The sequence below is a fragment of the Geotrypetes seraphini genome, chromosome 2, assembly GCF_902459505.1.
Source record: "Geotrypetes seraphini chromosome 2, aGeoSer1.1, whole genome shotgun sequence".
Taxonomy (NCBI): Eukaryota; Metazoa; Chordata; class Amphibia; order Gymnophiona; family Dermophiidae; genus Geotrypetes; species Geotrypetes seraphini.
The window spans coordinates 457,604,257-457,631,785 of record NC_047085.1 but is presented as its reverse complement, the minus strand read 5'-3'; the positions used below and the strand labels follow the sequence as shown (position 1 = coordinate 457,631,785).

The following is a 27,529-nucleotide window of genomic DNA, read 5'->3' as shown; positions in this document are numbered from 1 at the left end:
TGTGTGCTGTTTTGCCTGGCATTTGTACGGATGGCTTTGAAGTGTTGTTGTTCCGGGTGGCTTTTAGTGTTGCCTTTTTTGCAGCTTTGCGAGTCGGTGAGCTGGTAGCTCCAGCTAAGTCTGCGGTTGGTAGCACTGGCCTCCTGGTATCTGATGTGTTTTTGGACAGGCGCTGTTTGCGTTTGCATATACGGCGTTCGAAGACTGATCCTCTTGGGAGAGGGTCCTCTGTTTATTTGCGGGCTTTGGCAGATAGTCCCTTGTGTTCTGTGCAGTGTGCCTTGTCTTATGCTGCGGTGCGTCCGATGGGGGTGTCTATATTGGCTGATTCATGCTGATGGCACACCACTGACTCGTTTTCAATTTTCGGCCATCTTGAAGAGGTCTCTGGTGACGGTTGGGTGTGACCCGCAGTCTTTTGGGACACATTCCTTCCGTATTGGGGCTGCTTCTTATGCGGCTGAACGGGGGGCTTCTCCTTCCATGTTATGTAAACTTGGGCGTTGGCGTTCTACCTGTTATAAACGCTATGTGAGGCCTGGTTGTATGTCATTTTGTTCATGATTTTCTTGCTGCTTCAGTTTTTTCTTGCAGGTCCTTTGCCGCCTGATAACTGTGTGTGGTTATGTGGCCATTCTTACATCTTTTGGGCTCAGAAACGTGCAGTGGAATCTCGCTGGGGATCGAATCTGGGCCTTGTGCATCATGGAGTTCGAATTCGTTGGCTGGGACTCCGAGGCATGTGCTGGGACCAAGTTCTTCCGACCTTGCTGCAAGCCAGAAGATTTTCCTGTCCTCAATTGATTGTTTTTCATGTTGGAGGGAATGATCTTTGCAAGGTAAAAGGGGTGGATTTGATTCGCTGTATAAAGCAGGAATTATTGTTGGTGGCCAGTTATTTTCCTGGCACACGCTTAGTCTGGTCTCGCATTATTCCTCGGATCGTTTGGAGGGATGCGCTCAAGGTTGAAGGTATTGAGCGCTTGAGAAAACGGGTGAATTCTGAAATTTCTCGGTTCATTGTTTCTCTTGGTGGGTTTGTTTTAAGCCATGATTTAATTGCAGTTGATTGTCCTGGTTTATACAGACCAGACGGTGTGCATTTATCTGATATTGGTCTTGATATTTTCTTGAGTTCTATCCAAGACCTGTTGGAAGCTTGTTATAATAGGCAGCATGGTCGCAGCTTGGGGGGGGGAGCGGTGACTTGCAAGGCAGTCACTGCTTGTGGCGGAAATGTGTTATGGGGTGAATTGTGCACAGTGTGGCTTATGAAGTTATATATTTTATGTGCTTATTCTGCTCATGTGCGGAACCGCCATGGGTGGCCGGCATGATTCTGCGATACCGCGAGTCTTGCTGGGGGAAGTGGGGTTTCATGGAATGTGATGAATTTGTTGAGCTGTGCTAATTCGACACCGATTAGCATCAAGGGGTTTGAGTTTTGTGAGTTGAGCTAGTTCGACACCGAATAGCTCCAAGGTTTATGGTTGTTAAGCTACACTGAATTATTTATATATAAATGTTATGTTTTACAAATTCATTGATGAATAAGTTTAATAAAGCTGCGGCCCATGCTTTGCCATTACTAAGTGTTATGTGTCTTTATTCAGTGATGTGAGTATAAGGAGTGATGCGAATTCCAGTGTTATACTGATTGTATTTAAGTGCTTCTTATTATTACTGATGTGAACATTGTGTTGCACTTTTTGTTAGTAATAAAAGTTAATAAAAATTTTTTTTTAAATCTTTAATCAATTAATAGTTTGTACCCAAAGAGTATGGTTCACATGGGGTTAAAAACCAGGACCCATCACGGTCCATGTTTCGAAGAACACTTCTTCCTCAGGGGTCCTCAGGGTATTAAAGGAGTTTTCCGTATTTGTTTTTTATCTACTAAATTGCACACTTTTGTCCAGTTGTATACCAAATGGTTCCCTAGAATGAGGTTTTAATTCCCTGAGGACCCCTGAGGAAGGAGTGTTCTTCGAAACACAGACCATGTCGGGTCCTGGTTTTTAACCCCATGTGAACCATACTCTTTGGGTACAAACTGTTTATTTATTGATTAAAGCATACAATGGTCCATATCTGTGGGTTTATATAAAGTACAAAATAACTTATCACCATATATTAGTTTTTTGAATTAAAATTTGTTTAAATATATAAGTACATATTAAATATTTGTGTGTGAAAAGCTCAGACCCAACAACCAAACTCTAGTGAATAAACACGGAGCAAATTGTTAATGAGACCATCACAGTGGTTCACTATCTCATTTCACCGCAAACTGCCAGCAATCTCATAGGTTAATATAACGGCCTGTACTTATCTTAAGCGGTGAAGTTGCTGGGATCCATCCCACAACTGCTCCTGTCTTGAAAACTTATACTTGTAATACTACCACTGTCTCAAACCTCCCTCGATAGCATATAAATGAAGTTGTTATTAGCTTCAGTTGGGAAGTTGGAGGACTGGCTAAACTGTGTTATTCCTGTACCCCAGTGTGATATGACAGAAAAGAACAAAGCCAAAACAATTTAAAAAAGTGTAAGTAATATAGAATCATCACAGAAGTCATCGTTTTTGGGACACAGCTATTTTTATGCATCCTACAGCAGACAATTTACCTAGCAGAGGGCACTTAATAGATACTAGGATGCTCAGGTTGGGCTGCCAAATACCAAATATGAACTACAGATTGTTTGAACTCTCATTTGTGACAGCTGGAGTCATAGGCTCAAGGAAATAGGTACTCCCACTACTACTACTTATTAGTTCTATAGCGCTGAAAAGGTGTACGAGGCGCTGTACATTTTAACATACAATAGACCAGGGGTGCCCACACTTTTTTGACTCGCGAGCTATTTTTAAAATGACCAAGTCAAAATGATCTACCAACAATAAAATTTTAAAAAAACACAACGCACACTGTATGCATAGAATTGTTAATTATCATTCCTATTCCGGGGGTTTTTCAAAGAGGTCAAAGCAGATGACTCTGCACTGTCACCTCAATAACAACCATACAAAAATAGACAAATACCCACCCCCCTCCCTTTTTACACAATAGCCGTCGGAGAAGAAGTTCCGCCCAGCCAGGCAGCGATTGGCTAGCCCGAACTTCCTCTCCGATGGCAGAATTGACGTCGGGGAGAGGAAGATTGATCGGCCCGATAGATCGCCAAGGCAAAGTGAGTCCTGGATGATCGACTCACTTTGCCTTGGCGAGCTACCGGTCGATCGCGATTGACCTATTGAGCACCCCTGCAATAGACAGTCCCTGTCTATTGTATGTTAAAATCACTGTGTAGTTTGAGCTAAGAATAAGAACAGGTTGGCAGAAGATTGAAACTACAAGGTTAGGAAGAAAAATTGTGCCAATACCAGTAGGTTGTTGTTAGAAATGTTAGGCCTGATTCTGTATAAGACGCTGGTCTCGGCAGTCGCCTAAGAAATGGCTGAGAATTGCATATCTGCATCCTATGCAGAACAGCGTCTGCCTTAACAAAAAGACGCCTAAACCCCTGATTCTCTAACCGGTACCCAGCACTGATTAGAGACCTTTCTCCATCCTAAACTTAGACACGGCCGGTTGAGCTGATTGCGGCATGGGAATCCCCGATCAACTGAGCTGGCAGTATTCCCCAAAACCGCATTTCAAAGATTCCTGCCAGCTCAGTTGATTGGGGGGAAAATACCCCTGCCACAATCAGTTGAGCCAGCTGTGGCAAAAAACCCCAAACACCAAAATCAGCAGGAGGGATGCCCACTCCCTCCTGCCACCAGCCCCCTGAACCCCTAACTGCTGACAACCCCCACACCCCTAAACCTGAACATCCCACCCCAGCACCCCTAAGACCACCCTGACACCTCCCCCCCCCGGTACTTTTCTGAAGAAAGACCAGCCAGAGGGATGCCTACTTCCTTCGGCTGGCAGACCCGCATCTTCAAAATGGTACAACAGGGAGGGGCCTAAGACCCTGATTGGGAGAAGTCTTAGGCATCTGAGCTAATCAGGGCCTTAGGCTTCCTTCCCAGTGTATCTTGTGATGCAATGGGCGTGGCCATCTGAGAATCCTCACTTACTCAGGCAATATACCTGAACCAAAGAACTTGGGTCTACTTTGAACATTACACTGGAGCCCAGCTCATGGTAAGAAACTAAGGGAACAAAACAGATAGAGGAGTAATCAATATATAATGAGGTGCCGAGGGTAAGGAATGAGTAGGAACAGTGAACAGGAGCATTAAAGGGTGAGGAGCTAGGCAGGTAGGCCATTTTAAAGAAAGACTGAAGCAAGGATAGAGAGGAAGTGGCCCCTAAACAAATCTCCTTTATGAAGCTCAAGGAAAGCCAAAGCTATAAATATTCCACAAATACAACTCCTGGGTCAACAGAGCCAGGGTTATGGAGAAGAAAATTCCTGAAGCAACAAAACAAGGAAACTAGCAGTAGTTATCTGCATGCTGTATACACACATGTATACACACCTTATGAATGGTGGGGAGAAGAGCCACCATGACCTGCTGTTTTGAAACAGGCGCATTGGTTAATTTCACAAGTCACAGGAAAAAGTGCTCTGAGATGATCATGTGAAGAGACTTGCAGGGCTTTGTTAACTCTTCAGGACACACAAGCCCTCTAGAGGTGTAGGGGGCGATACTGAGTATCTTTCTTAGCCAAGTCACAGAAATTGAATGTTTCTAAACCTAAGATAACAAAAATAGAATGGCAGAACCCTATATTAAACATTCCAAGGGTATTCACCAGCAGCCAGCAATCAAAAACACCAATGAGCGACTTCATAAAAGGAGCCCTATGAAGGAACCCCGGTAGACCATTAATGGTTCCTCTTCATAATAGTCTTATTTACTCATGACTTCTATATTGGAGCACTGAGCACACCAAAAATTATATGCTTTTATCTATTTTTGTGCATATTCATGAGATTTATTACTTTATTTACTACTTTTTGTTATTAAAGTTTTTAAATAGAATACTGCATGGCGGTTCAAAATATGCTTCCATAAAGATACACATTAACTTGCCATGACCAGCTTACACCTAGTCATGCCACTTTGGATAAACCTTTTCATAATAGTAGCTAATAAATCTCTCTCTTAAAATGTATTTATGTTGTCATGACCCAGACAGCTCTTAGATCAAAATCAGCAGGGTATTAACAAAAAGATACATTTACTTCCCTATTTAGGCAAATGCCATTATCACTAGAAAACCCAGCCTACTGATAAAAAAAGAAATTTAAAGCCGGGTGGGGTTTAAAGGCTTTAGGTTTCTTCAATTAGAAGACATTCTTTTGGCAATCTAAATGGATGAAGGGTAGCAACTCCCTTATAAATATGTGGGCAAAAGATTTTATGTATGTTATCCCTGTAAACCTTTCTGAGCTCGTTGGTGAGAACGGGATATAAAAATGCATTACTGATAAGAACGAACGGAATACAATAGCAATCAACCAATTTAAGGTTAGGTGCAGGTAACCACCCTGTTATGGTAACACACAGTGGAAGATTAATATCAAACTGATGCCTTAAACTCGCAAATTGTGGGATGAAGTCATAAGCGTAAAAATTAGGACTTTTCCATTTCGAGTATTTGAACTCAAAGTCAAGCAGGTCACAGGAGACTCATCAGCTAGACGGGATTAAATGAGTGATTAATTTGGAGATAAAAAGGAAGCGCACCTGTGGATCTGGGGGAGATAGCAGGCAGGCTAGGGGCAGCTGCACTAGAAGAGGAGCTATTTCCTAATACCAGGGAACCCAACAGCACCAAATTGAACTGGTCAAATTTTGACCAGTTGCATTTATGTGCAAATTCCTAACCGGTTAGGTTTAGCTCTAAATATTTTCATAACTACAACCACCTAAACTCAGCTGTTAGCCAGGCTTTTGAATACACACTCTTGTGGAGGACTGATAAACCGTTAGGATGGTCCCAGTGGCAGCCTATGCTTTTTATTAAATGAGCACAAAGGTTGGGGGTCTGAGCACTTTACTTGAAAGAACATATTATGTTTACAGTCGTTAATTCATTGAAAAATTGAAGAGGGTACCTTGTAGTATAAAAATAATTAAAATTCAGTGCAAAGAAGTGCAGAGTGATGCACTTAGGGAGCAAATATCCAAGGGAGCTGTATGTATTTGGAGGTGAGAGGAACCATGGAGCGATAGCATCTGAGGATCTGAAGGTGACAAAACAGTGTGACAAGATGGGGCTAGATTGTACAGAGAGAGGCATAACCAGCAGAAGAAGGGAGGGTGTTGATATCCCTGTACAAGTCCAAGGTGAGGCCTCACTTGGAATACTGTGTTCAGTTTTGGAAGCCAGATTTGGCTAAAGATGTAAAAACAAAAACCACTTGAAGCAGTCCAAAGAAGGTGACAAAAATGGTATGAGGTTTGCACCAAAAGATGTACATGAAGACACTGGAAGACCTGAATATGTATACTCTAGAGGCCCCCTGATATCTCTCCTAGCTCATCTCCCCCTATGCTCCCCCTCTGTAATCTCCGCTTGTCGGGCAAGCACCTCTTATCTATACCCTTCTGTTCCACTGCCAACTCCAGACTCCATCCCTTCTTTCTTGCGGCGCTGTATGCCTGGAACAGGTTGCCTGAATCAATACGTCATGCTCCGTCCCTGGCAGTGTTCAAATCCAAGCTAAAGGCCCACTTTTTTGAAACTGCTTTCAACTCTTAACTCCTCCTCACTGCTGTCAGATACCTATACCCACTATAACCTCCCCAATCCTGAAATGTCCTGTCTAAATTAGATTGTAAGCTCTTCTGTGCAGGGACTCTCTATTGTATGTTAAAATGTAAAGTGCTGTGTACGCCTTTCAGTGCTATATAAATAATAAATAGTAGTAGTAGAAAGGTATTAATATAGAAACAAACCTTTTCCAAAGAAGGGAAAATGTTAAAGCTATAACTAAAGGACATGAACTGAGGTTGCAGGGTGGTAAACTTAGTAGTAATAGCAGGAAATTCTTTTTCACAGAGAGGGTGATTAATGCCTGGAATGCTCTCCCAAGTGAGGTGGTGGAGATGAAAACTATGACGGAATTCATAAAAATGTGGAATGAACACAGGATCTCCAATTAGAAAATGAAGAGTATAAAATGAAGAAATAAGGCCGGTATTGGGCAGACTCAGTGGCGTAGTAAGGGGGGGGAGAAATGCCCCTGGTGCCATCTTGGTGGGAGTGCCAGCACCTCTCCTCCTCTCTGCCTCCCCCCCTCACTCCTTCCCCGCTGTGCATGCTGTTGAGGACGCTGCATTGGCTCCCGGTTTACTGGAGGATTCGGTTTAAGTGTGCCAATGTTGTATTTAAGGGCTCCTTTTACTAAGCCGTGGTAGCGTTTTTAGCGCGCACTGCCCCCCGTGCTACGCGCCAAGAACTAACGCCAGCTCAATGGTGGCATTAGCGTCTAGCGCACGGGGCAATTCAGCGCACGCTAAGCACACGTTAAAACCGCTAGCGCAGCTTAATAAAAAGAGTCCTAAATGTCTCTATGGAATCTTTTCTCCATTATTCTCCTTTTTTTTCAACTCTCAACGACCGTCTTCTTCTAGAGATATACAGGTAGAAGTATAAATTAATATTCCCTTTTAGTAAAGGGATTCAAGCTTTAGCTAAACTTTCTCACTCTTTGGCATTCATGATGGTGAAAATTTGGAATGATCTCCCCTCAGAAATTAGATCTTTGCCTTCTTTGATTTGCTTTAGAAAAACTCTGAACACATATTTGTATAACAAATTTCTGGATGATAAATAATAGAGTTTAATAGAGAGATTCTGCCATCCAACTACTTATCCCAAATGTTTTTCTGAGTAAACTTTTGACCCGGTATACAAGACCAAAGATTAGATTAGATTAAATTATCCGCCATCGTACCTCTAGCTCTTCACCAGTATGAGCAGCAGCTCTAACCAGCTGCTCATGCCAACCTCGGCGCTCCCCTCTGATGTTACTTCTGGGTCTCGCAACTAGGAAGCGGCATCAGAGGAAGAGCTGATGCTGGCGAAGGCAGCAAGTTAGAGATGCTGCTCGCACCAGGGAAACTAAACAAGGGAAAGGGAACATGCATGGCAGGGAGGAAGGGCCTCCCATTCTCATTACGCCACTCGGCAGAGTTGCATGGTTTATGTCCTGGGTGGCCATTCAGTTTAAGATGGGCTGGGGAGGTCTTCAATAGAAATTCCAGCAATTTGGAGCATGAGGACAATGCTGGGGAGACTTTTTGGGGGTCTCTATTCCACAAATGACAAGATTGTTTGGATAGGGTGACGTGAACTTTGACAGCAACTCCAGTAGTTGGAACCTAAAGGCAGAATCGGGTGGTCGTCTACAGTCCATATTCCAGAAATGTCAAAGAACGTTAGACAATTTAATCGTGAATTAATAATGCATGTGACAGCTGAGCAGACTAGATGGACCATTCAGGTCTTTATCTATCATCATTTAATGCTATGTAAGATCCTGTACGGTGTAAGGGAATTGCCTTTTGTAAAACTTGGGAACCTGTTTGGAATACAACAACAGTAGCTCATGAAAGACTTTTGATTAAGACTCACTGAAGGCAAGAGATTATCTGCCCAGATATATTGTTGTTTGTTGTTTTGGGGGGGTAAGGAGAAGAGAGTTTATATCATGCATTAAAAATCAGAATATTCTTCCACTGTTGTGTGAATTGGGCTTGTATATAGACAATGAGGTCTATATGTTACTTAATAATAGTTTTGTACTCACAGGGCTGTGTAATTTTTTGTTAATTAAAAATAATGTAAATAAATGATCTGGAAATAGGAGTGGCGAGTGAAGTGATCAACTTTTCTTGTATGTGGTCAAATGGCTATTCTGTAGTTACTTTTAAAATTATAGGGTGCATGTATTCAGCCACAATGTCCTTAAAAACATACAGCATACTTACTCTGCCAGAAGAAAACTTATACTGACAGTGGTTTGTTTGGCAGGATCAGCAGCAAGCGAATCTACGCCACAAGTCATATTGTATTCTCTCTGCCAAATAAAACAAAAACATTGATGACCAACTAAAATATAACATTGGACTATCTCAATGGATAAATATCACCACAAGCGAAATTCTGCGCTCCTTTTACGAAGGCACGTTAGGGCCTTAGCATGCAGAATAGTGCGCGCTAAAATGCTGCATGCGCCAGCCACTACCGCCTCCTCCTGAGCAGGCGGTAGTTTTTTGGCTAGCGATTGCTATAGCGTGCACTAATCCGGTGCGTGCGCTATAAACACTAGCGCACCTTTGTAAAAGGAGCCCCCTGTCTTCTTCTTTAAAAAAAAAATAAAAAATTAGTCATTTATTCATATTCCAACAAAACAATTGATGACCAACTAAAATATAACATTGGACTATCTTAATGGATAAATATCACCACAAGCTAAATTCTGTCTTCTTATTTTTTTTTTTTTAATTTATTTAGTCATCTATTCATATTCCAACAATACAATTATTGAATAAAATCAACTCTTATCTCATTTCAAAGCAAACAATTGTGAACAAATGTAATGCAAATTAAACATCAGTATAAGAAATAATAATTATTAAGACTCTTTTAAGGCCCACATTCTGGAGAGGCAATCAAAAGGAGTTATATTTAAACAAAACAAAAGAGAGAGATTTTTAAATTATAGTAGTGGTTCATCCCTATTTATCTATATGGACTAGCAAGCACAATATGGTTCACTTGGTTCCCTGCAATATTACCCTCTTTCCTTCTAAAAAAAATTGTAATTGGGAGGGTTCATAAAAAACCAGGAATTTTGATCTAAATAGATCATACATTTACAAGGGTAACGTAATTGAAATTTCACCCCAATGTTTTCACATTTTCTTTCATCTCCAGAAATCTTTTTCTTCTTGTTTGTGTAGACCTTGAAACATCTTGAAAAACTGAGATTTTTCCATTCAGAAAAGAAACTTCTTTAAACCTAAAAAAAAGACGGAGAAGTGCTTCCTTGTCGTGTTGGAATACAAAAGTCACAAGAAGCGTAGAACGTGTTATGACTTCCTCCTGAGAGTTTTCCAATATGCTAGAAAGATCTAATGAACTTAAAGGTACTACGGAAGGCATATCCACTGGATCAGAGGAAGAAGGGGTTTTTTTTAAGGAAAAACTGGCAAAAAATATATTTTATGTAGAGGGGGGAGACTCTTGTCAGGGTATTGAAGAACTTCTTTCAAAAATTTATAAATTATTTCTTTAGCTGACATCTAGGGCTCCTTTTACGAAGCCGTGTTAGCGGCTTTATCGCACGCACCTTTTTAGTGCGCGCTAACCCCCGTGCTAGCCGAAAAACTACAGCCTGCTCAAGAGGAGGCGGCAGCGGCTAGCGCGGCTGGCAAATTAGCGAGCGCTATTACGTGCGTTAAACCGCTAACGCGGCTTCATAAAAGGAGCCCATAGTTTTAGGAAAGTTCAACAATCTTAAATTCAGTTGTTTTGTATAATTTTCAAAGTTTTCTATTTTCCTCATTAAAAGTCATTTGTCCTGAACAATTCTTCCACAGGTAGCTTGTACTGCATGTACTGATTGCTCTAAACAACTGATTTTCTCCCCTTGGGTCTTCAACTCCTCTTCACATTTTTTAATCTTTGAAGTTTGGTCTAGAACAAGAGGAGAGATTCCCAGACATACCTTATAGAGGGAATCTAGTGCAGTCCCAATTGAATCCAAGGTAATCTGAATAGATGGTGTTTCCCCTCTCTCCACCGAGACTCCAATATCCACCCCCGTAAAAGGTCCTCCAGCCGAAGGTTCTTGGGGGGCCAGCCAGCCTGATAGCTCCAAAGGCAGCGTTGATTCCATCGCCGACGTCGTTTCCGGCACTCCCTCAGCTGCAGGGAGGCGCTGGTCCCATAGGGCTAAGTGAAATCTCGCTTCCCAGTGCTGATACCTCCTTCACGTCCAGCACAGCAGGAGCGCCCCGAGGTGAGGATGAAACGAAGCCCATAATTACTCTTTGCTGCATTAAGGCTGGTTCAGGATGCCACTCTGCCCTTCTTTTCGGCATAACAAATTGCATTTCAGAACGAACGGCAAACACAAATAATGTATCCACCGGCAGCAGCACAACTCAGAGCATCTTTCCACTACAACGCCATCTTGCCTGTCTCCGGTCTTCTTATTTTAAAACTTTAGTCAGCCAATGCTATCACAATAAATGTAAGACACTAACAGCTAGAGTAACTATTGTGCACTAGAAACCCTAACACCATTAACAGGCTTTCTTTGCAACTAGGCCCCACTGCATAAATAGGTAGAAAAGTCAAAAGCCAAAAGGGTGTTTGGGTTTACAGGGAGAGGAATGGCCAATAAGAAAAATGAAACAATAGTACCTCTGTAACATCTCATTTAGAGCACCATGTACAATTCTAGAGACCACATCTTCAAAAAAGATAAACTAGATGGAGTTGGTGCAGAAGGTGGCTCCTAAAAAATGGCCATAATCTTCATCATAAAGTATATAGAACAGATTTACCCCCCCCCCCCTTTACAAAACCGTAGCGGTAATAGCTCTGACACTCACTATGAGTGTTAGAGCTGTTACCACTGCGGCCGGCGCTAAAAAGTATACTTATAATAGCACTGAAATTCAAGTAAGCAAGATATAATACAATGTCAACATAATACTTATAAAACAACTACCGTAATAAGTATACATCTGAACATTCAAGTAACATAGATAGGACGCTAATGCTTTTCTACAATACAGCTTTATCTTATAGCCAAGGGGCCAAGTGCAGTTATTAGATGGGTAGTATAGAGACCGTTGAGATAAACAGATGGAAGATTAAATTCAAGGCAAATTGATTACAGGGTGGATAAAAATTAAATTTTTTAAATTTAAAATCAGATTTTTAAAAATTTAAATTGGATTTTTTTAAATAAAATGTCTTTTTGATGAAAAATCTAACTAAAGATAGTTTTCTATGTAAGATACATTATAGTACAAAAGTCATGAAATAAGGATTAGTCGGTAATTATATAGGATATATATTCATGTGATGTTTAAATTTTTTGGTAAATTAATTCCATTCATAATTCACAGGCATGATTTAAATCAAGTCTTTCTGACTAGTGATTTAAATCAAATCCACCCTGGTTGATTATACAGTTAAGCAAGAAATAAGGAACTGATTTAGTTACAGTATGTGTAGCAATCTAATCCTGGTGCAGAAAGAGTGTACAGTCAATCAATCACTCTATGTATTAAAGGCTTGGGTGAAGAGCCAGGCTTTCACCTGTTTCCTGAAGTAGAGGTAGCCTGGCATTAGATGTAGCCCATCTGGAAGTAAATTCTAGAGCATGGGGGCTACTCATGAGAAGGCTCGCTGATAGGCATCACATTGTACAATTTTTTTTTTTAAATGAGAGTCCAGATCTAAAGAAATATTTCCATAGATCTACATACCCTTTCTATAATGAACAAGTAGTGAAGACAAGGTTTCAAGAAAGCATGGGATAGGCATAGGGGATGTAAGGTGGAAGACAGTGCAGATTAGTAGTTGGTATGGATGTGGACTGACTTTCTATGTTTCTATGCTAGATAATGTGGTAATGCACATTAGTAACCACTAGAAGTTACATTACAGCTGAAGTCAGATAAAAACACAACTTAATTGGTGCTTCAACTTTGTATTTACCAGAATACAAAGGGTAATAAAGCATCACACAGATTAGCACATACTTACAGGCTCACTCCAGCGTTTCTGTGATGGTATCGCAGTGTGGGGGTCAATTTTCTGAAACCTATTAAGTGCATTTTCTTGAATATACTTCAAATGTAGATCCAAGGGAAAATTTCCATATGTAAGGAACCTGTAGATTACATTAAAGTGTACAGTCAGATGAAGAAGAAAATAATAGTCTTATAAAATTTTCTCCTTAATCAAATACCTATGAGTAATTTGAAGACACAATTAATTAACTCTCTTGTATATTTTGATTTAATGTTGGCACTCTTTTAATAAGCCAAGGTAGAAGTTGCTACTGTGACCCAGAGCGCTAAATGCTCTGATGCCTATAGGAATTCTATAAGCGTCGGAGAATTTAGCGCCCTGGGCCACATTAGAAACCTCTACTGTGGCTTAGCAAAAGAGGAGGGGGGCTTTGTTACTGAAAATAATGAAACGTGGAACACACTTTAATTTTTTGTGATAATTGGCTTTCTGACAATAGTAATCGATCTCCAATTTTAAAAAAAAAAAGTGCTCAGGCAATGCATACTGTTCAATATCCAAGGGCTCCCTTTTACGAAGGTGCGCTAAGCGTTTTAGCGCACGCACTGGATTAGCGCACGCTAGCTGAAAATCTACCGCCTGCTCAAAATGAGGCGGTAGCGACTAGCATGTGCGGCAATTGAGCGTGCGCTATTCCGCGCGTTAAGGCCCTAACGCACTTTCGTAAAAGGAACCCCAAGTGCCTTCATAGATAGGTGTGTCCTGAAGGTTGAAGGCAAAATGTGTACTTTCTGACAGTATGGCAAAGATCACCTGAAGGAACTTAAGAAGGCTGCTCCTTTTGTAATGAAGATTTGACTCAACAAACTCAGTTCCTTCATAGCATCATTGAAAGAGCTTTATTACTTCTATGGCCCGAGTCATTTGTCCAGTCCTGACATCCAAGTGGGATTTCAATTCCAATCTTCATCTCCAATGATAAAATTGGATGGTGAGTTGCCCATTACTCAACTAGCCTATCCAACATCAGGTGGGTTGAATTCTACCTGATGCTAATATGCTCAGTGAGCTGGTGGACAGCCACCCCTACTGCTTCCTGTTTCTCATGCAGATCATTCTTGCTCTTCACATCCTAGTGAGAACAAGGTATTCCTTGGCACCTCTTTATCAGTATTTTCAGGATACAGCTACAACCTCCCTTGCTCCCTAGGCCAGAGAATCCCTTACTAACAGTGTGCAAAGCACAAGATAAAAACCCCTTCCTTCCCTACTTCCCTACTTAAGTAGGTCTTGTTTATCATCTGCTACAAAATAGCCAGGAAGCATGGTTGTCTCTGTAGCCTAGCTCCCAAGCTCCCATTATTGCCCTTATTTCCACCAATATATGGGTGGAAGTATGGCTATCATTGATTACCTGGATGTGCAGTCAGCCTATCTGCACCTCCCTATTGGTGTGCCTCTACTATATCTACAAGCTGCCCTACCTTATCTAATTGCCACCAGTGCTGTCAGGAAGAAATAGGTATGTATAGCAATATGATCTCTTCACATGTTGCTTGTAGAATGAATGATACTACCCTCATTTGGCCAACTGTGTCTGAAGCTAGGTACAGCACTTATTACAAAAAAAAAAAGATTCTGTCCACTATAAATTGTCCTGGAAACTTGGTAACCCGAGGACTAATATACAGTTAAGCCTTGAACACCCCATTCTTAGCCTCATGCAGGGGCTGGTGATCCAAGAAATCATTCCCTCAATGACCACTCTTTCATCTTCAACGCTGCCTGCCACTTGCAAGAGACAGTGATGCCAACTATAACCCTATTTCTTTCAACTTGCTTCAGTGAGTGCCACGGCTATCAATGATGCTTACGACTTATAACCATCCTCTTAAGAACGCACAGCATACATTTCCCCTAATCTTTGACGGGTTCCCTCTCCCATAAGTACTTCTCTTCTTTGTTTTTCTTTACTTTAACTAATGTAGTTCTCCCCCTTATCCTACTGTTCCAGTACATCTGTCTAGTTGGTTTACTAGTCTTATCCTGTATATATGAACTATGTTTTATGCATTGCCCTTGTTTTTATTGTGCTCCGCGTAGAACAGTGTCTCTCAAACTGTGTGCCAAGGCACAGTGGTGTGCCCTGAAAAGATTCTGGGTGCCACGAGAGATTCCACAATTTTACTTTATTTTTAAAAATTCCTTTCATAAATATTCACTAGAATAGATGACATGTACATTGCTTATGCAAAAGTCTGTCAATGTTTGTGAGCGTTTGTGTGCGTAAGGAAACAACCAAGCATCATTCTTTGACATGATTGGTCCTTGAAAACTAATGGCAAGTAATTTTACTTTTATTTTTATTAAGCAATGAAAGCTTTGTTACTGTTTGGATCTTCTTACCTTTGCAAACTTGGTTTTTCAACTCTGACAGAAATTAAATTGAAAAAAAAAAGAGGATGACTGCAGATGGTGGATGATAAAATGCGTGTCTGTTGCTCGACTATCGAGCCACGTTTTGAGTTAGTGGTCCTTTTACTAACCCCCTCTTCTACAAAACTGCACTAGCGGTTTTAGCGCAGAGAGCCGCCCTGAATGGCCCACGCTGCTCCCGACGCTCATAGGAACTCGAGAGTTGGGAGCAGCGAGGGCCATTCAGCACAGCTCTCTGCGCTAAAAACCGCTAGCGCGGTTTCATAGAAGACGGGGTAAGGAAAGCTAACTGATTTAGTGTGCACTAAATCATTTAGCGTGCCTTAGTAAAAGAACCCCTTAATTTGCACTCAAAAAGAAGAACATCCATCACATTGATTAGCAATTCTTTTTTATCTCCTATACCACAGGGAATTAAAACAGAAATGTCGTGCCCTAGAGCGAAGATGGAAAAAATCAAAATCCCCTTCAGATAGGCAATCCTGGAGAGAAAACATCAAATTCTACAACTCCGTACTAAAAAAAGCTAGGAAGAACTTCTATGAAGACAAAATCTCCAGATCAAAAAACCAAAACAGTACACTCTTCCACATCTGGTGAAACCTAACTTCGAAAAACGACTCCTCCCCCTCCCCCCCTCCCATCTCCAAATGACTTAGCCAATTTTTTCAACGAGAAGATCACCACCATAAAGAGTTCGTTCCCCCCAGCTATCTCTTACAACTCTCTTCCTCTGAAAGACTCCGACCCTATCCCTGCTGACAGATCATGGACCACTTTCGAACCTGTATCCGAGCCCCAGATCTCTAAACTTTGCCTCAAACTCAAATCCTGCAGGTGCATCCTAGATCCTTTCCCATCCTACCTCTACGAAAACATCCCAGCGCAGGCCATTTCTTCCCTTACAAACCTTATAAACAAAGCTTTAATATCGGGCCTGTTCTCCGCAGAAATGGGTCACATTGCCTTATCCCCTCTTCTGAAAAAAGCCGATCTTGACCCTTCCTTACCATTGAATTACCGCCCCAGCTAGGCTGGCCTGCTTCGCATTATTGAACTGGGCCGGCCTAGCAAATGCCCCGCGGCTGCTGCCGCTGCTGGTCCGAGGATGAGAAGGAGAGGGGTCATCAGAAGTCAGCTGGCGTCGGAGATCAGAGCATGAACGTTGTAGGGGCTCCTACTGCGCATGCGGCAACATGGAGCCACGGATCAGGGATCACAGCCGCACGAAGTTTCAACTGTGCATGTGCGCTAAGGGTTTTATTATAGCAGATGGACTTTTTGTAAATCTGCTAGTACATTTCCATCTCCACCTAGCTGCTCCTTTACATTATCAGGCTAGCAAAACATATGGGGCAGAACACCGTGTTCTGTGTTTTCAATCATCTTCCACAAATTGTTTGTTGCTTATTGAAAGCTCCTATTCTACTACTAATGACTGGGGAGTCATCAGTCATAGATTTTTCAGATATTTGCATTATAGCCATATCGTTCATGCTTAATATAATGTCTGCATAAGCTTCTGATAAAGATCTTAATTTTGAGACATTTCAGGTGTAGTTTTAAAATCATCTCAGGAATATGCCCCCTCCCCCTCTCCCACCTGCAATCACTTCACTACTTAATGCAAAACAGTCAACTCTCTTTCATCACTGCATGAAAACCCAGTTTTGTCATCTTGTACTTGTCTTCTTTTATTGTTTAAGTTTTATGCCTTAATTTTTTTTTTTTAATTGTGAAATTAGATTATTACTCATGCCAAATGAAAATGACTTGCAGGTACTAATTAAAACCTGATCTGGCAATACTGCAGTTTCCATGGCACACCTAGTTTATCCTCAGATGATCTACACCTGTTCTTATGCAGGGCCACATTTTGGATTTGTAGGTACTTGGAGGGCCTCAGAAAAAAATAGTTAATGTCTTATTAAAGAAATGACTATTTTGCAATAGGTAAAACTCTTTATAGTTTATAAATCTTTCCTTTTGGCTAAGGGCCTCTTCTATCAAACTGTACTAACAGTTTTTAGCATAGAGAGCCGCGCTGAATGGCCCACGCTGCTCCCAACGCTCAAAGAAACTCTATGAGCGGCGGGAGCAGCGAGGGCCATTCAGCACGGCTCACCGTGTTACAAATTGCTAGTGCAGTTTGATAGAAGAGGCCTTAAGTCTTAATAATAATATTGTAATTTATAGCTAAAGAGACATATGATCATGAAACTGTTTTATTTTACTTTTGTGATTATGATAAACATACCGAGGGCCTCAAAATAGTACCTGGTGGGCCACATGTGGCCTCCGGGCTACAAGTTTGAGACCACTGATCTACACATAGTAGAACAGTATGACAGGCAGAACTCTATTCAGGTCATTGGTGAGACTTCATCTGGAACAGCATGAATTTCTAAAAGCCTCGTTTCTAAAAGGATACGAATCCTAAACCATAAACCCTATGAAATAAGGCTCTTGTGCATCTAAATGTATGCTCTAACTATAACTGGTAAGTTTTCAGCTCTAAAATGGCATCGTAGTGGAAGGACGCGCTGAAGTAGAGGCGCATTGAAAGGGCGCATGAGCAGGGCTTGGCATTTTGAAGAGTTTTTGCCTGCCATACCTTATTTCCCTTTCGTTCTTTGACGAGGAAAAGGAGAGGAAAAGTTTGGGAGCCTCCCCCGGTCGCACTATCCACTCTGTGAATGAGACAGCCAACTCGATTACTTCCGAGCTCCTGTGGGACTGGTAACCTCTTCTCCTTCAATCGTGCCTGGAACTTTTGTTTCAGGCAGCAGTTTGAGTGGGGTGTCTTTAAGCCCCGTAGAACGAACGGCTCCTCCATGCCTGGGTGAAAGTTTACCAGAAGTTCAGCATTTGGCAGGGGAACCTGAACAGGCTGATATTCCCTGTGAGCAAGGGAGGCTACCTTCTAAGGATTTAGCGCCTACTGCAAAGGAAGAATAATAATTGATGTAACCTGCTTCCAAAACCTTGAGTCAGAAAACAGTGAGTAATCTAATGAAAGCTAAGACCCGGGTAATTCTGATTTCAGAGGAGTAGGAGAAGTCAAGACCAGTCATTGTGACACTTGAATCACTGTTGGATGCCATTAATGGCATACAGTCTTCTCTGTTAAAAGAAGTTAGACAAAATACTTTGGATTTGAAGAACTTATGTTGCAAAACATTTAGAGTACCTTGAAAATCAATCGAGGTGATTTAATTTACGATTTTTGAATTTTTCTAAGTCTCCACTGATTCCAACAGTGGATATACTTAAATTTCTGGTAAAGTTTTGAGGATGCTGTCGGAGACACTCCATCCTATTACACATGTTCAATATCTTTAGGGTCGGAGAATATCTGTTAACCCTGAAGCTACAGCTGAGAAGGAAGAGCTCCTGGGTCTTACTGCCTTTTTGGAGTCCTCTCTTGAAGTAGTTACCATTAGAACTACATTGCTGGGTACCTTGCCTTTGAACTTGACCACAACAATGTTTTCAAGCTTTCCTTTAGATATTTGGATTCTCTTTTTCTAGGGTCTAAAACAAGAGTATTTCCTGATACACAGATAAGGCGAAAAGCCTTCTTGGCACGCATGAATGCGTGGTATGGGCAGGTTCAAGATTTTTAAAGTGACAGTACACTTTTGCACAGTGTGTGCCGAGCTGAATGGATTACGTTACCCATAAGTGAGAAAATACTGCCTGCTTGTCCTTGAATAATTTAATTTATATTGAAAGTGAAGATAGCATAAACTCAAATTCACAATACCAAAAAAAAGTGAACATAAGAATTGCCGCTGCTGGGTCAGACCAGTGGTCCATTGTGCCCAGCAGTCCGCTCACGTGGTGGCCCCCAAGTTAAAGACCAGTGCTCTAAATGAGCCCTGCTTCACCTGCCCATGTGCCGAAGGGCCCGCCCACAGAAGGGGGACTAAGGCAGCTGGGCCAATTCCGGTTGGCCTAGGTGCCTAAGGCCCCTCCTGTGAGCAGGGTTTGAGGCGCCTGGGCTATTCAGGCCCTAAGGCCCGCCATTCTGTGGATGGCGGGCCTGCCGGACAGACTTGGGACCCGTCCGTCCAGCCAACAGTTTTAAGGTAAAGGGGGGTGTCGGGGGTGGGATGTGGTGTTGCGGGGTTTGCAGGAGTGTCGCGGGGTCGGCGGTTGGGGGCTCAGGGGTCAATCGGCGGTTTCGGGGACAGTCATGGGAGGGGGTGCATCATAGGCAGGAGGGCCTGGGATGCCTCCTGCCCATATCTTAGTGGGGGGTGGGGGTTTCGCCAGGGAGGAGGGTTTGGGCTCTCTTCTGCCCGGATGGTATCGGGGTAGGTGGAGGTTTCACCAGGGCAGGAGAGGTTGGGCACCCTCCTGCCCAAGCCGATCGCGGGGCTGCGTCTGGGCAGGAGGGTTTGGGCTCCCTCCTCCCAGAGCTGATCGTGGGGCTGCGTCAGGGCAGGAAGGGTTGAGCCCATACAGCCCATACAGGGAATTTATTTTTAGAATTTATATACTGTTTTAAGTTTCCAAGTTTATTCCATACTTTATATACTGTCTAATAACTTATACCTAGACGGTTTATAATACTAAAAAAATTTAAAAGGGGATAAAATAAAAAAATATATATATTCAACAAATACAACATAAACATACTGAAACAAGAGGATCGAGAGTTAGGCAGCAGTAAAAATACATCGAGATAAAATAAAATAAAAAAGGGTGGAAAGAGAGTAAGGAAAAAAACAGAGGAGGAGGGGAAATCACTTCTTAAAAGCAGTTGGTATTCATTACTGTGAGCGGGAAGTGAAGGATGGATGAATTGTCTGTTCTCATGTTAAGAATGCATCCTAAATTTTAAAAAGTTTTTAGTTTGGTCTTAATTTGTCTAATGATTCTTCCAGTCTGATATCCAATGGGAAGCATTCCATAGTGAGGGGGCTCTGACAGAGAATATAGTATTGCATTGTAAAATAGTTCCTTAATAGATGGGATAGTTAATAGATTCTGGCTGTTAGATCGAAGTACTCGAGAGGAGGCGTAAGGGATAAGATATTTGTCTAGAAATGCTGGTGAGTTGGTAAGTTTGATTTTAAAGGCAAGTAAAAGTATTTTATAAGTTGCTGGTGCGATATGGGGAGCCAGTGGGCTTCGTGGAGTAAAGGGGTAACTTGACCGTATTTCCTTGCCTTATATAAAAGTTTAATAATAATAATAATAACTTTATTTTTGTATACCGCAATACCATAAAACAGTTCAGAGCGGTTTACAGGAGAAGAGACTGTACATTTACAGCGAAGATTAACCAGGGTAAAGTAACCAGTAACAGTAACAATTAAAATTAAAAAGTAAGATAGGTACTTAGAAATTCCCTTACTGTCCCGAAGGCTAATCTAACTAAAGTACCTGGAGAATAACAAAGAAGTGAAAAATAGAGGAAAAATAAGAAATAAACATTCTAACAAGACTACATTGATCTAAAATACTTTGGAATGATGAAGAGAGGAGAGAAAGGAATATATACAGTTACAAGGGAGTGCAGGATGAGGATAGTAAATTAGCTGTGTTTTGGATGAGTTGTAATCTGCGAGTTTCTTTTTGATGTAGACAGTGATATACAGAGTTACAATATGAGAAATAACGAGTGAATGAATAAGAATCTGGATAGAGGAGAGATTAAGAAGAAAAGTTATTGAGCTTATTAATCTCAATTTGTAGAAACAACGTTGGGTTACTGAACTTATTTAATCATGGTAGTTAAGGTCTTTGTCGAGTATGACCCCCAAGAGTTTGATCTTGGTTTCATTCAGTATAGAGCAGGAATGTATACATATTATACCGTTTAGGTTTTCTTTATCAGAAGCTGGGACAAGCATACCTTTTGATTTTGTAATGCTCAATGCAAGTTTGTTGTGGTTTAACCAAGTGCTGAGCTTGTCCAATTCGACATTTATTTCCTGGATTTCACAGGCTTGTGTTGGGTTGATGGGATGCAGAAGTTGGACATCATCAGATTAGGCATAAATGGTGAAACCAATAGATTGTGCAAGGGTTAGTAATGGGGCTAGAAAGATGTTGAAGAGTAGTGGGGAGAATAAAGAATCCTATGGGACTCCAAATTTTTGTGAAATTGGAACAGAGGTTGAATTATTGAAATTTACTTTATAGTTTCGATCGGTGAGGTAGGAAGAGAATCAGTTTAGTGCTGAGACAGAGATTCCACTGTTTTGAAGACAGTTAAGAATAGTATGATCAATTGTGTCAAAAGCTGCTGTTAAGTCAAGGGTTATCAGAAGAACTGATTTGCGATGATCACGGTAGTATAGTTTGTTTGTAGGAAGGCCAATTAAAGAGAGTTTGGTGGAGTAATTCATATAAAAACCAGTTTGGTTCGGGTGAAGAACATTGGTTTTATCTAGAAAGTCTGAAAGTTGGTTAAATATGATTTTTTGCCATGAGTTTGGTGGTGAATGGGAGGTTAGCTATTGGACGAAAACTGGGACATTGAACTTCTGGTAAGTTTGTATTTTTTTAGTTTGGGAAAGACGAGCAGATTTCCAAATTTGGGGGATGGTGTTTGAAGAAAGGCTTTTGTTTTTCATTTCGAGAAGGAATGGGCCAAATGTAAGAAGAAATTTCTTAAGAGTAGAAGGGGGTATCATCTCGAGGGGGTTATTTGAGGTATTCATTGTGTTTATAAACATTCAAATTCAAACAAACTGCATCACCATAACATTTTCTCTTAATTAAACTTGCTACCTTATTAATATAACAGTTACTTCACAAGGGCCCCCTTTTATCAAGCTGCATTATATCGCTGGCCACTGCGGTAAAAACTCTGATGCTCATAAGCATTGGAGCTTTTACCACAGCAGCCAGCAATATAACGCATTTTTAGCATTTTAAAAATTTTATCCGCTGCAACTGACCTAATAATGAATTCCATAATTTAACACCAGCAATGCAAAAGGCAGTTGCTCTAGTGTCACCATCTCTCCTTTATGATCAAATCCAGTAACTTCTGATTTTCTGATCTATGTGGATGATAAAGCACCAAACCTTTTTTAAAATACCATGGTGCCTGATGGTAAAGAGTTTGGTGAACAATAGAAGTCACTTTATATTGGACTTGAAATACAACTGGCAAACAAAGTAATTTTTTTTAACACTGGCATTATATGTGATATTTTTTCTACACCCATAACCAAACGAGCTGCTGCATTCTGCACTAGCTGTAATACTCTACACTTCACAAATTGCATGTGGTCTTCATCAGGGGGACAGATTTATAGATCTCAATCTTACGGGGGGAGACAAGATGGCATCTTGAGCAGTACACATAGTTGAGTCTACAGGGCTATTTCTTTGAATAAATAAAGTTTCCTAGCTTTACTCAATGCCCAAAAGATGTGGGAAACAGAGAGGATTACCTCCGTCTGCCTCTGTTAGCTCTACTATGACATCTTTTACAGTCCTACCTACCAGTTCGGGCGGGTCTGCTGCTGAGCTTGGGGAAGGACTCAGCTTGGACGGCTACTTGACGCTGAGCCCGAGAGAATCACACAAGTCGCCAATGCCTGGAAGAACTTCGGAGGACTGGTCGCTATTGGAGGGCTCCCCGAGTGCAGCGGGTGAGATGCTTCCGAGACCTGAAGTTGACCCGGAAGTCCTAACATTGACACCGACGCTGACTCCTGCTGTGGAGTCACAGAGAATTGGGAGCACTATGCCTCTGGGAGCAAGCAGTGGAGAGGGTGAGGGAACCCAGGGTTCGGCACCTAGACTCTATCTGGACGGCACTTGACTCTATCTGGACGGCATTGGAGAACCTACACTCGGTATGTGCTAATTTTGTAGCAATGAATATGTAGAAGCTGAATTGGCTAATTTTAAGAAAATATACCTGATGTGTAACATTATAGCGCACAGAAATAGAAGCAGAGGTTCCATACCTGGCATTGCTTGGATGATAGTGAGAGGCATGGAATTGTTTAAGTTGCTCCCAAGTAAGATCAGGAATATACTTTGGGTCCCCTCCAGATATCACAGCATATGTATTATCTGGAAGAAGCTTGTTCTGAAGTTTCTGTACAAATAATTTCTCACTGTTGGTCTTAAATGATATATAACAAATATTTTAGTGAAACAGACAACATGCAAGAATGAAGAAATTGTCAACCAAAAAGGCATATTTAGTAGACATTTTAAAAGATTAATTTCCGAAATGGTCAAACTTTTTTTTTTTTTTTATAAAAACAAATAACTTCAGAGACCATATGTGATTAATGGATTCTATTACATTAAGGGCTCCTTTTACTAAGGTGCACTAGTGTTTTTAGCACACGCTGCAGATTAGCGCGCGCTGCACCCCGCACTACACGTAAAAACTAACACCAGCTCAATGGTAGAATTAGCGTCTAGCGCATTTGGCAATGCAGTGCGCGCTGAGCATGCGCTAAAACCACCAGAGCAGCTTAGTAAAAGGAGTCCTAAGTTTTTGCTAAAGTATATTAAACTAGATGTTTACAGCTGTCACACTAAAGAATTGGCCTTCATGGTTAATGTAGTTTTAAAGTTATTTCTCCATTACGTATAGAAATTACTTTTCAATAAAACATGAACACATACATTACTCATATTTCTCAAAGCACTGCAATATTCACAATAGACATAACTGACCAGCTTTAATATAGCAATCCAAAACACGTGGAGGGGCATAATCGAAAGAAACGTCTAAGTCTGTTTTCGCCTAAGTTGCAAGTCGTTCAAAGTCAGACACAGCTTAGGACACATTTTCAAAATATATGCCCAATATATATATTTTTTTTTCTGAAAATCGTCTAACTATATGTCCAGCTGTCTGATTGTCCAAACTGCCAAACTGTCCATCTTTATACCACATTTTTGTCCAAATATTCGTCTCCAAGAATAAGCCCTGCTGAACATGGGAGGGGTCAGCAAAGTGATGGACTGGACACCCAGACTTGGCACCTGAATAGTGGGGTACCTTACAGGGCCCTGCTGTGAACTTCACAAAAAGGGTTCCCCAAAACATACTATACCCACCTGTCTACAACCCCAATAGCCCTTATGGCTGCAGAAGCCACTTATATAGCAGTACAAAAGGATTTGGGTTTTTTGGGGGGAGTGCCCATGTTTCACCATGAATGCAGTGATTACAATGGCTTATGGGCCTGGGTCCTCCTCTCCATGGGTCCCTAACCCACCCCCAAGATGACTTAAGCCGCTTCTGTGCAGCTCTACTAGGCTTTCCTATGACAGGCTGCCAGGTGCTGATGTTTTGGAGGCAGATATTTAAAGTTGTGATTAAGATTTTTATGGGTGGGGGGGTTGGGGGGGGGTCGGTGATCACTGGGGTAGTGTGTGGGGGATTGTACTATGTGTTTGCAGTGCTTATCTAGTCACTTTATTTAGGTTTTTGTGACTTAGACCATGTTTTAAATGGCCTAAGTCACAACATCCAAGTTCCGTCCAGGCTGTGTTGTAAAACTTTTGGTTATACATTCAGTACAACTAAGTCTAGTACAGCCCACATCCCGCCCAAATCTCGTCCTCGACACACCTCCTGAATCGCCCTGTTTAGCTCTGGTCATTCAGCGACACTGGGAAGGCCTAGGTCGTTTGTAAACACGTCCAAAACCCGTTTTGATTATCGGCACTTGGATGTCTTTCGATTATGATCGTCCAAATGCCGACTTAGGCCGGTTTTTGGATGTTTTTCTCTTTCAATTATGAGCCCCCTACTCTCCACTTAAAACAAAATAAGACATTGTTCCGGAACAATTTATTCAGCAATGATGGGAGTCCTGCTACCCTGAAGAAGCAGTTGTTCACCGCAAAATGTTGTCTCTAAGTTACATGGACTTAAGATCAGCTTTATATGTTTGATATGGATTTTGTGATTATTTTACCTTTTTATTTTTTACTTTGCCCAGTGCTTGCCAAAAAGACGAAAGTTTTTTATGCTGATGATGTGAAGGTTGGTAAAGCTGATTATTTATGCTTACCTAAAACCTGAGGCTTATTTTTTTCGTCTTAAGAAAGCTCAATTTTGTTTAAGTGGACAGCAAGGGGCTCATAATCAAAACTGAAGTATGTCTAAAAATCCGTCCAAGTCGGAATTTGGACGATCTAAAATACTGGTCGTCCAAGTGCAGATATTCAAAACCTTTTTTGGGACATATCCAGTGACATTTTAGGCCTCTAAACTCCACTGTGCGCCTAGAGCTGAAAGGGGCAGTTTTGGAAGACTGGTTAGAGCAGGAGGTGGGTGGGATGTGGTTAGTTGTTCTGCAGAGATAATCGAAGGTTTGACGAGACTTCCTGGATGGAACTTATACGTTGTGAGTTTTACGATGTAAAAGCAGGTATAAGTACCCAAAAGGTATCCAAAGTGACCAGATAACCACTGCAGAGACAAAGTAAAGACCCCTACACACTCCTGCCATGTTCACTGACCCCGCTGCACCCAAACAAAGATCAGAATAAAAATGTACATACCTGTCTCCAGAATATCAGCACCTGGCATAGGAAAGCCTAGTAGAGCTGCAAAGAGGTGGCTTAAGTAGACTGGGGGGGATGGGGGGGGATAGTGAACCATGGAGAGGAGAACCTAGGCCCATAAGCTACTCTAATCACTACATTCATGGTGGAAAATGTGAGGCCTCCAAAAAAAACCCAAACTCTACTGTACTGTTATATAGGTGCCACCTGCAGCCATAAGAGCTATTGGGGTTGTAGACAGGTAGATATAGTGGGTTTTAGGGGGCTCACCATAGCCTATAAAAGAGTTCTAGAGAGATGTTTGTGGTATCCTTTTTGTGAAGTTCACAGCGGTGCCCTGTAAGGTGCCCCACTACTCTGTTGCCATGTCTGGGTGGCCAGTCCATCACAATGCTGAGCCCTCCCATGTCCATAAGGTCTTGTTCTGGGCATTTGGGACTTTTTGGTCGAGAATGTGGTATAAAGATAGATGACCTGGCAGTCTGGACGAACAATAGCCTGGATGTCCAGATAGATGATTCTAAAAAAAAAAATTTTAGATGTATTTTTCAAGGGGGGAATGGATATTTTGCTGCTGATGATTTTGGGCGACTAGCGCCCTAGGTTCAAATTTGACAGACGTTTCTTTTGATTATGCTCCTCCATGTGTTTTGGATTGGTATAGTTGTTTAGTTCTTCCATTCCTTATTTTTTTTGTAATTTTATATTATATAACTTTACATGAAGGTCCATCAAGCCCAGTATCCTATTTCTAACCATGGCCAACCCAGGTCATAGGTATCTGGCAGATCCCAATGAGTAAAGCAGATTTTATGTTGCTTCTTGTAAACCGTGTCGAGCTCCATACTCATGGAGATGATGCGGTATATAAACTTAAGGTTTAAGAACATAAGAACATAAGAAATGCCTCCGCTGGGTCAGACCTAAGGTCCATCGCGCCCAGCAGTCCGCTCACGCGGCGGCCCATCAGGTCCAGGACCTGTGCAGTAATCTTTTATCTATACCCCTCTATCTCCTTTTCCAGCAGGAAATTGTCCAATCCTTTCTTAAACCCCAGTACCGTTCGCTGCCCTATAACGTCCTCTGGAAGCGCATTCCAGGTGTCCACCACACATTGGGTAAAGAAGAACTTCCTAGCATTTGTTTTGAATCTGTCCCCTTTCAACTTTTCCGAATGCCCTCTTGTTTTTTTATGTTCTGAAAGTTTGAAGAATCTGTCCCTCTCTACTCTCTCTATGCCCTTCATGATCTTGTAAGTCTCTATCATATCCCCTCTAAGTCTTCTCTTTTCCAGGGAAAAGAGACCCAGTTTCTCCAATCTCTCAGCGTATGAAAGGTTTTCCATCCCCTTAATCAGTCGTGTCGCTCTCCTCTGAACTCTCTCGAGTAACACCATATCCTTCTTAAGGTATGGTGACCAATACTGGACGCAGTACTCAAGATGCGGACGCACCATCGCCCGGTACAGCGGCAGGATAACTTCTTTCGTTCTTGTTGTAATACCCTTCTTGATTATCCCCAGCATTTTATTCGCTCTCTTGGCGGCCGCTGCGCACTGTGCCGTCGGCTTCATTGTCATGTCCACCATTACCCCCAAGTCCCTTTCTTGGGTACTCTCATTCAATAACATCCCTCCCATCGTATAGCTGTGCCTCGGGTTTCTGATTCCCACATGCAATACTTTACATTTCTCAACATTGAACTTCATCTGCCATCTCTCTGCCCATTCTCCCAATTTGTCCAAGTCCCTTTGCAATTTTTCACAATCTTCCTTTGTCCGAGCTCCACTAAATAGTTTGGTGTCATCCGCAAATTTTATTATCTCACTCTTTG

At 41.7% G+C, this 27,529-nt stretch overlaps 1 protein-coding gene across 1 annotated transcript in view; it reads right to left on the bottom strand.

Moving 5' to 3' along the window:
* The window catches only part of PITRM1 (pitrilysin metallopeptidase 1), a 163,285-nt gene that overhangs the window by 107,251 nt on the left and 28,505 nt on the right, over positions 1 to 27,529 (bottom strand). The window contains exons 7-9 of the mRNA XM_033931530.1: positions 23,125 to 23,285; positions 12,761 to 12,887; positions 8,962 to 9,050 (exon numbers count right to left, since the gene is read on the bottom strand). Coding sequence (XP_033787421.1) covers positions 8,962 to 9,050; positions 12,761 to 12,887; positions 23,125 to 23,285 — 377 coding nt within the window. The remainder of the gene's footprint in view (positions 1 to 8,961; positions 9,051 to 12,760; positions 12,888 to 23,124; positions 23,286 to 27,529) is intronic.